The sequence below is a fragment of the Gobius niger genome (assembly GCF_951799975.1).
Source record: "Gobius niger genome assembly, chromosome: 16".
NCBI lineage: Eukaryota > Metazoa > Chordata > Actinopteri > Gobiiformes > Gobiidae > Gobius > Gobius niger.
In genome coordinates, this window is record NC_136867.1 from 10551621 (window position 1) to 10562012 (window position 10392).

Below are 10392 nucleotides of genomic sequence, written 5' to 3' on the forward strand. Positions count from 1 at the left end.
TATCTACAATATTTTGTTTTGGCTGGACACATTGGTCTCTGTTTTGGACTGTGGGGGCGCGGTATGACGACAGCGCGCGCAGTGCGGGGGGGCCTCAGGGGGAACAGGTTGGGAATCTTTTAAAGCGCGCTTGCTCCCTCTTGCGGTCATCAAATGTACTGTGGGCATCATTAAAGCGACGGAGGGTCAGCGTTTGTAAGGACGCCCTTTTAAAACTAAAGACAATGCTTTTACAGCCACTAAGCGGGCGAGACTGCGGCCACCTGTAAAGCACTGGTCGATTCATAAAGGAAACCAACAAAAGAATGACCAAGGACCAGTGGTTTCCATAGTTTTCAGTCCATACCCCCAAAATTACTGTCCAAGACCCCCACTATCACAAGTAATAGCCCCTTTGTCTTAATGTGTGGGAACAGATTAATTAAATTGTGGGCTTCATGTGATTATTCTGTGGAAATCAAGTTATTTATGGGTAAACTATTGTAGAAATGCCACGACATCTCCAGGACGTTCAAGACCCCTGACGATCACCACGACAAAACACACCGACACTTCCACAGGTTGAATGTGTATAATGAACAAAACTGCCATTTTACAAACAAGTGTACAACAGGTTTTATATAGCGATATTGACGCAGGCTCTGAGAGGGAGCAAAGAGTGCAGGGAAATGAAAAGTTGTGCTGCAGCCCTTAGTGAGAGTCCGAGCTGTGCGGCCCTTCCCCCGGTCGGCCCTGCTCTGTGGTCACGGTTGCATATCAGAAGATTTGATGTCAAGTGGCAGTAGAAGCAAAATGAAAGAGCATTGTCTGTACACTGTTCCAACCCCTTCGATGTGGCATAAAAAACTGCCTGACCATGATGTCTAATAACACATCAGACACACACATATTGAGAAACCGCACATAGGGGCCCACAAAGGGATCGCACAGGCTTCACTGTTAATCACTCTCAGTCGTGTAGCACTCATAGTCGAGCCTGTTCGCTCAGCTACAAAGGAACCAATGATGAACTGAGCGGCGTTTGCCAGGGAACTGAAGCAGAGCATTCCCTCGGGTTCAGAGCCTATGGGGGGGCTCCCTGTTCAAGTTTGCAGCTGAAGCTTTTGTGTGGGATGTCATTTTAGGCAGACGTAATATTGTTCGGACACAAACCGCAACTCAAACGAAAATAAAGACATGACAGTATGGCTATTAACAGTGGCGTATGACGGACATCATTCTATCATTGGAATATAAAGGGCTTATAGTACAAAGGAGTGCACATGCGCCACAGGCCTTCCCTGGGATCAGCTGCATTGACTTTAAACTTCTGAACCCAGAAGGGAATTGCCAGGTTTTGGCTAGTCTCATTTTAAGGCTACTCTTTTTTTTTTTTTTTTCTATTTGGATAATCCTGCAGGTGTGAACTGGGACATCTGTGAGGCTGCGTCCACATTAATGCACTTCATAGACATTTTTACTGCATTCCAACAGAATCACAGTGCAAACTGAACACTGCTGTGGTGTAAAGAAAGGGCTGATGTCGTCTTGGTTAGATTAAGATTCAAGTTTGCTTTATTTTTTGTATGGATTCAGTTCTGGTTTACGAAAAAGGAGAAAGTTGCGTAGGATCCTTTAACCTTTAAAACATACAAAAAATAATAATAAAAATAACAAAATTCCCATCTAAAGACTGACCCATAGCTGAGTTCTCTTTTTTTAATTTTTGGGCGCAGACAGAATGCATGACGATGACGTATTCTTTGAAAACACTCAGATGCAACGTTTTCTGTCAGTCCAACAGCTGGAGATCATGTGTGTCTCAAAGTAAAGCAGTGTGTTCAAACACAACACTCACATACTGGGGATGAAAACACCACACCCTCCAACACGCCAGAGTAAAAAGAATTCCTTTAACTACAGGTATTTAAAAAGTACTTCGTAGAAGCACTGCTGTCCACTGACATCATGAAGGTACGTGCTGTACATCGACAAGAGCGCCACCACCAGGAGAAGAACATTTTCTGTGCTGATGAGCTCACACCAGACGTGTGGAGCGACTCAAATGCTACGGACGCAGTCTTAGAGCTACATCGAAGTGCGGCGGTCGAGAAAAGCTTCTGTTGCATATGAAAGAAAAAAAACAGCCAGAAAGTAAAAAAATCTTGAACACAATTCTCGCTTCACGTGATCCATAAGATCTGCTGTTGTCCACACGGTGTCACATGGGCCACTGGACATGCCCTGATCCAGACGGTTACACCCCTGCACCGGAGGTCCCAGACAAGCTCCGGACACAGCCCGCCCCTCTCCTGAGAGGCCTGGCTCCTGACGGCACGGCCTAAAAACAAGCGCAGGAAGCTGGTGGAGGAAAACAAAGGGAGGGAAAAAGACAGCGAAGCCTGGTGTGAGCTGCAGGTGTTAGGTCGGCAGCGGGTCATCGTCCCCCTTACTGCACTTGCATTTGCAGCACAGCACGATGGGCGTGGCCAGAAGCAGGAACGGAGAGGCAACCAGGAGCAGCAGGCCGAAACCTGCGAAGATCCCCACGACCTGCACACAGACACACACGGTCACCAGCAGAGGTCGCAACACGTCTGCAGAGCTCTGAGCCACACACCAGTCACAGAGGGGTTATAGTGGTGGATCACAATAAGATACTGCATCTTTTTCAGCACATATAAGTCACTCAATTTATAACAGCTGCATCTTAATTAAATATACTAAATGAATAAATGTGTAAAATGTTTATACAAAAACAAGACATGTTTTTACTGAAGTGAGGAAGTGGGACAGTTACATTATATTTGTGTTTGTTTGTTTTGAATTGTGACCAGGGGAGGGCGCCACACACAAAGTGATTCTCAGTGTCTATAAATTATAGTCACATGAATTGAAGGAAGATTTTTATTATTTTTTTTATTCAGGCAACAGAAGAAAGGAGACATATCAGTCTTCAGAAACCTCCATATTGCACTGGTGCAGAGTCTGCTTGTACCTTATTTAATGTTTAAAAAAAGTGTCATTTTACCAGACAATGAAATCAAGTACATGTTGACAGTGTTCACCACCAGACAGCTGCTCTCCCTCGATTACGAGTTGACACAACACAGTTACGTGCGGTGAGTGCAGTGTGTGGAGAGCATGCACGTAGCTCACCTGTGTTCTGTGCCAGATGACTGAGGCGCGGGAGTGGCCTAGTTTGTTTCGACAGGGCCCTTTGTCGTAGTGGATCAGGAGGAAGTCGTCCTGTCACAGAGAACATACACAGCCCGAGCATCAGCATACAAGCATGTGTGAAATGACGATAATCTGATCAAAAGACTAAAGTATCTGTCCCCCAGCAGCAGAGGAGATGGTGAACAGGTCTTGTGAAAAAAAAATGGTTTCTCACATCGAGGGATTCCAGGCAGTACCAGCAGAAAGCATGTTTGCAGTTCTTGCACATCATCTGGGCACAGCCTTCATCGCGCTCTATGTACACTTTGCATTTGGGACAGCGCTTAATAGGTGCATCATCTTCCTCAGCCTTGTATAAAGAGCTGCAATGAGACAAAGCGCCACTGGTTAGGTTTTGAGTTAATCTCCACACGTCAATCTAACGAAACAAAAATGTTTATCTGTTGTGATTGTAAGACGTAGCACTTGGTTGACAAACGTGCCAGTACCTGTTTTCCCCGGGGAGGAAGGTGGTGATGGGCAGGCTCTCTGGACAGGCTTGGCCCGGGTGCCAATTGGACTTACAGGCTGAGCAGAACTCCAGGGCACAGACTGCACACTGTACAAGCTGTGGCCGAGGCACTGAGTCGCCCTCCTGCAGCTGGCACACGGCCTGGCACGACGATGAGGGGCACCACGTCCGGCACGGGTCCAACAGCACCTCTGACCACAGCACAACCAACGTGAGCCACAAGCATCAGCTGGGATTCAAAACATCTTCAAAAACATCTTGAGCACCTTACCTCTTTCAAACTGAAGCTTCTTATATCTCTGCATCATCTCTGTGGCAACCATGCACTCAATCTGCAGCAGACCACAAAAAACATGGAAAATATGTAGGTTATTGCAGGTGGAAGCAACCAAAACCAAGGAAATACAATGTACTGTGTGTCATGTTTGCACACAGCACCAGCAGAGATTATAAAGGCCTTTCATCTGCGGAGGCCTGATGAGCTCAGACGCTGGAGCTGGACACAAGGCCTGTGTTTAGAGCAGTGGTTCTCAACCCTTTGGAGCTGCGACCCCCATTTTAACAAATAATGAGGTTTGTGACCCCCACCCAGGTCACACCAGGGGAAACGGGGACATTAGCTTATGTAACTCTTATAAAACAAATGAAAAAATAAATCGAATAAATCAAATTAAGAACAAATAATGACGCTAAAGAGCACACGCATGCTACAATGGAGAACCACTGCTTTAGAGGACGGTCAGGGACATGGACCTTGGACCAGGAGGACAAATACATCTTTAGTCCCTGATTTGTCTATGGGGACAGTGAGGTGGTTCCCTCAAAATTCAGGAGAAAAAAAAGTCACTTCTGAGGCTATAATTTCACTTAGGAGCACAGTTTATCAGATTGGAGTCTGCACGCTGCCTCCTAAAGCTCTGGCTCACATAAACGCGACACATTTATTGTTGTGTTTGACTTTTATCAATTTTTAACTGAGTGCAATGACCATCCCACAGACACTTGGCAACAGTCAGCGTAGGTCAACTACTGTGTATGAGGCTGTAATCAATAAAGCTGTGCTCAATTATAGCACTGTGCGCAGCGGTCCACTGCCATGTAGCTCTCACTCTTCCACACACAAGCAGTGTACATGTGATCCGGCCTTCAGGTTGCTCTGGCATTACCTCATTCTCCAACAGATGTCCTCTTTTGGGGCAGGCAGAGTCAGGACAGCTAATTGCAGTTTCAAGACCTTCTTTAATCAGGAGTTCCACATACTGCTTCAGGCACTGAGGAAAACAACAGCACAGTGTGTAAGAACCTACTGGACATCTGTCCCATTGTACACTCATCTTTCAGCTCTTCCCTGGGAGGACTCTAGAGGCTGGAATCATTATTCAGTATTACCCAAATCAGTGAAAAGTGTACTAAGATAGCAACAGCGATGAGTGATCAACTCCTGAATGTATCTGCTGCTCTTTCCTCCCTTTCAAACTGTCCTGTCCTCTCAGATAAAGATAAGATAAAGATCTGTGGGGGAAAAAGTGGCCTTGAGAGGAACTGGAAGTGCCAATGCTGTGATATACAGCGCATTAGTATTGTTGAATCATTAGTCCTAAGCCCTAAACAACATAGTTTCACTAAAAAAGTTCAGAGAGTTTTTTTCCCTTAACACAAGAAATTACAAGAATCAAGATTATCATCACAAAACCATGAGAAACTTTATTTTCACACGATATTATTTCGATTTCAGAGAGACAGTCTTTAATACTGTGAGAGAGCGGCTCACCAGTGTACAGAAGACACATTGGCACTGGGAAATGGTGGTCATCTGCTCCAAAGGGAACTCCCCAAGGCACAGCTTACAGGAGACCAGAGGGTCCGCAGCCAGCTCCCAGGTGGGCCGATACCGTGCTGTGGTCATCTTCACCGCTACAGAGCTGCCTTGGCAAACACAAGAGAACAGGTTTACTCACGTTTCATTCGCTTTTGTTTTCACCATTTCATAGCATGTGAAAACACTGGTGGAATATGGTTGAACTGCTGCTGGCTCAGAGTGCATATTGTGAGTGTGTCTGTTGTTGACTGGACTTCACTGTGGGGTTATTTTAGGCTGTCTCACTGTTGCCCCCTCCACCACTCAGCTGAGTAAAGACGTTCACGACAGCACCAGCACTTGGAGCTGAGCTATCGGCCAAAGAAGGTCGTTAGGTCTCAAACTTCGTTTATCAGCGCCTCTGTTCAGGTCACTCCTGCAGTAGGCTCTGACAGCCTTCGCTCTTGGTGGCAACGGTCTGTTTTGGTTTGCGGCCGCTGGCAGGGAGTTCACATGATGTCACACAGCGTTATAAGGCTGATGTGACGGGCAATAGCTGCAGACAAAGCTGGGCTGAATGTAGGTGGAGGGATAGTAGAACGTAGGGCTGTTTCTGCCAAAGAAATGCTGTAAACCTGATGATTGTTAAGTTTAGTGACGATTGTTACGATTGACCAAAATTAAGATTGCGATTTTGATTAAGTTTCATTTAATTGACCAGCTCTAGTAGAACATGGGCTCCAATCAAATGCCCATTATTCTATGTGCGGAAGCTTCCAGTGTCTCTTTAGCTTCATTACAAGAAAAGCATATGAAATTGCGTCTCTTCCCTGTTGACGGGCGAGAAGAGTCTCACTTTAGCCCCCTTTGTTTATGACAGCAACGAACAAAGACATGAACAGCCACATGAGCCGTGCAGGAGCAGAACTCCATGACACATATTAAAAAACCTCAGAACAGCCTGTCCCTCAATAAATACACAAACTTCTTTATCAACAGAAACAACTCAATTAGCAGCAATGTCCTCATTCTGCATAACATTCTCAAACAATCAAATAACATGGGGCCTGCAAACCCTGTAGACCCTGTAATGGTCTGTAGACCCTGACCTTTATACACTTTACTAACTTGAGCGGGGAGGGAGGGGATGGCACGGCGGAGCAGCAGTTACCACTTTTGCCTAACTGTGAGTCCCAGGTTGGAGTCCCAGGCCAGGTGAGGCCCGTGTGTGTTCATTAAGATGCACTGTCCCAAGTTCCAAACCCAATTGCAATTCAATAGTTTTCTAAAACTGTTCATGTGCATTGTTTCTATATACTTTTATTCCCCCCCCCCCGACTAAGCTCAGTGTCGAGTCCTTCGATCTCCTCTTGGTCCTCAAAGTGGTCTCCAAATTCCCCTCTCGGCTGCACTGATGTTACGGAGCACATTTTTTTAAATAGGAGGAAATTCGAAAACAATTGCTCTGCCAAAGGAGAGATCCCAGCCCCAGTTCGGTGAGCCGTCACACGCGCTCTGTAGTGATGGTTATGCAACGCTGATGGGACGGCGGTTGGAGGGAGGGGGCTTCTGCTGCACAGTGGAACATTTACAGTGTGCCACAGTCCTCCCACATGAACACAAGACACAAAAATAACAGGCCAAAGAAAACGCTGCCAGAGCAGGGAGCAGTCAGCACCAATGTAAGGCTGACTCACAAGTGGCCATGTTCAAGTCCAAGACCTAAAAGAGAGTCCTCAAACCCCACTCCGAGCCCTGCTGCAGCCACGCTCACATGAGAACACAGATAGTTCAGGTTAAATCGATGATGAGCGGGTAGCTCGGGATAGCAGCCCCATCGTGCTTCTTTTTTCCTTTTGAGTTACACAATAACGCGACCGACCGAGCATTCTCTGTAGAGCTGGGAAGATTGATGAAGAGCAAAATCCTTGGCAGTTGTAAGTTGCATTGCTGGCAGCTGAGGACAGAGCTGCTCATAAATAACAAAAAAAAATACTGTGTGTTACAGCCAATTCTTCTATGGCAAACGGGACGGGTTCACAGCAGCACTTGGAGGAAAGTGACGGGGAGAAGCTGATCCAAAAGCAGAAATGGAAAAAAGACAAAAGAAGTGAGTGAGAAGTGAGTCAGAGGAACCACATAGGGGCATGAGGGAAAGACAGGATCGGTTCACTTTTTTTGTTGCTTTTAACTTTCAAAACACAAGGAAAATCCAGTTCAGTTGCTATTCCCTAAAAATATAACTGCTTTGTCCAAAACGACTGAGCAACGAAGGCAAATTGGGAAAAGCATCTCTTGCACCTTTGTGTTTCACATTTTCTTGTTACTCATGTAATTGGCGGCACGGTAGCACAGCGGTTAGTGCTCGTGCTTCACAGCTAGAAGGTCCCGGGTTCGATTCCCACCAGGGACGGGGCCTTTCTGTGTGGAGTTTGCATGTTCTCCCCGTGTCTGTGTAGGTTTCCTCCGGGTACTCCGGTTTCCCCTACCACTAAAAACATGTACAATAGGCCAGGATGAATGTGAGTGTTTGTGAGTGCGCATGGGGGACGACGGATGGAAATTAGCTCAAGGCTACAATCCGGTGTGGCTTGTTTACATGCATGAGACCCATGTATGTTCATTAACATGCACTGTCCCGACCCAATAAACAAACAATTGCAGTTCAGTTCATGGTAAACATTTAAAACATGTGTATTTGAGAGAACACTGAAAGATGAACTGCTGGTGCCCATTGTTGCAAGTTACTTTGTGGGTTCAACAGTTTGCTGAATGTCTCTCCCCACTCTTCACTCTCTTTCACTCTCTTCCACCCTGAGCTGTCCCGTCTAATGAAGTGCATCTGCTCGTCGAATGTAAATCCCATGCACTTCAGGATGAAGTAAAGGTCTAAACTTAAGTGTTAGTAAACCCTACCAGGACAGGATATTGTTTTGTTTTTTTAAGAGGATAATTGTGTTCTTCCTCTGCTGATTATTCAAATTCTGAATGCAGTCACCCCCCATCACTCTCTCACCGCCTAACAGGGACCACCTCACTTCATCTTGGGACTCACAACCAGGCCACCCCTGTGGAAAAAAAAAACCCTGGGCACGCCCCTGGCACCCAAACACAGCTTCACTGTCTGTCTGACCAAAACACTAGCTTCGACTATATCTCTCCCCCAAACACTAAGCTACTGTCTCACCCTAACCATCTAACCTCTATGAGATGCTTGAACAGAACCAGTGAGGGATGCTGTACTCAACACACCTGCAGGAGGATGAAGACACAGGCCCGGGGTGGTGTCTTCTCAGGGAGACCGAGCAAAAAACACGCACATCCACAACGTGATGTGATTTAGCCGCTCTCCCACTCACTGCAAAGGCTACATGAACCAGGCTGCGCTGGGGATGAATAACAAGCTCTGACATGTCTCCCACAGTGCGCACTCACAGACAAAAACACACCTCACTGTTAATCTGTTGATATATGATCGCATAGCATTGACAGGGAGAGATCCTACCTGCTATAGTCCACGCCGTTCCGGTTGTCGTCGCAGGGAGCACGACTGATGAGCTTCTGGATGGATTAAAGGGCGGACACGGCAGCAGTCAGATGGCGGAGGAGCGGCGGGGAGAGATGCCCATGTTCAGTCTCTCAAACCACGGAGTAGGAGGAGTGAGCGGCCTGCTTCTTCGGTCGTCTCCGGCGCCATGGAAAAGCATACACATCGAAAACAAAACCAGATCGCAGGGGAGCGCCATAGGCTTGCGCTGCTGCGACACTACTGTTCCGCCCGACAGCAGGAGCGGGGCTCTGCTGACCGCCGTGACACGAGGTGCATAACTGTTCTTCACTTTGCTACATCATTTCCACGGAGGCACGCTGTAGTGGGAGCGCAGACAGCTCAGTGGGCGTCGTGTTTGTTTCATCGACGTGCGCTGCCGTGCGGAGGAAATCAGCTGCTGATCATTGGAGAGACGCCATTTTTCCAGCGAAGCGGCCCTGCTCTGTTTACTGCCCGACACCGCCGCCCAGTGGACAGCGCGCGCACTGCAGCGGCCCGTCACTCTTTCCATGCGCTTTCCTTTCCCCGCACGACTCCAGCCCAAACTGATTAATACATGTTATTCATGCGACTCACTGGGTTTACTGCGCTGTACGAGACACTGGTGAACACATGCACATGTTTGTTTATACAAAGACTCAACCACTGTACCAAGTTATTACACACAAAGCTTTAGTAAGTACGACGTAGTTTGTGTAACGCTCACCTTTTCTCTCTCTTTTTCTTTTTTATTAATATGCCTAGCTATAGAGCTCTTTACCGATATTTACTGGCAATAAATACTATTCTGATTCTAAAAGATTCGCCTGGATGATAAATTACGTTTTTTCTCTCATATTTTCTTAATAGGCCTACATTAATAAGTAAAAAAAATAAAATAAAAATGTGGCGTCACATTCGGGCAATGACGACTTTCATTTATCACGTGGTTTAATTTGACCGATTGGTTTATTCCCTTATGATCTGTGTTAAAGTAACCGCCAGCCGTCCTTAATATTCCAGTTAACCACTAGGGGCCAGTAGAATGCCACACAAGTCCAGCCTTCAGAGACGCTCAGCTGATTTAGAAGGAGAGATTGCGTGAAAGAAGCCGAATGGCTCGAGGCATATTCAGAGGCATATCCTGTTACTCAAAGACCAGGGAAATCTGTACGACAGACAGAGTGCACGTGGACAGTGAGCAGACTGACAGGGGAGAGTGGGGCCTTATGATGCCTAGTCCTATCTGTATGGAACATTCTCAATTAATGAATGAATGAAATGCATGTTTTTTTGCTAACCTTCCTCATGCATTTCTGCTCAAAAAAACAACTTACATTTGTAGCATGTTTTCACCATAACAGATCACTGTCCAATCAGAAATCGCCCTCGATC

General features: G+C 46.5%; 1 protein-coding gene across 1 annotated transcript; it reads right to left on the reverse strand.

Moving 5' to 3' along the window:
* Positions 1–557: 557 nt before the first annotated feature.
* rnf144aa (ring finger protein 144aa) lies at positions 558–9482 on the reverse strand. The gene is made up of 8 exons (XM_079574184.1): positions 8974–9482; positions 5442–5596; positions 4837–4941; positions 3942–4002; positions 3648–3861; positions 3374–3521; positions 3139–3228; positions 558–2532 (listed from the first exon to the last, which is right to left on the reverse strand). The coding sequence occupies exons 2-8, from the start codon at positions 5574–5576 to the stop codon at positions 2401–2403; spliced, it is 885 nt and encodes a 294-aa protein (XP_079430310.1). The 5' UTR covers positions 5577–5596; positions 8974–9482; the 3' UTR covers positions 558–2400.
* Positions 9483–10392: the final 910 nt, after the last annotated feature.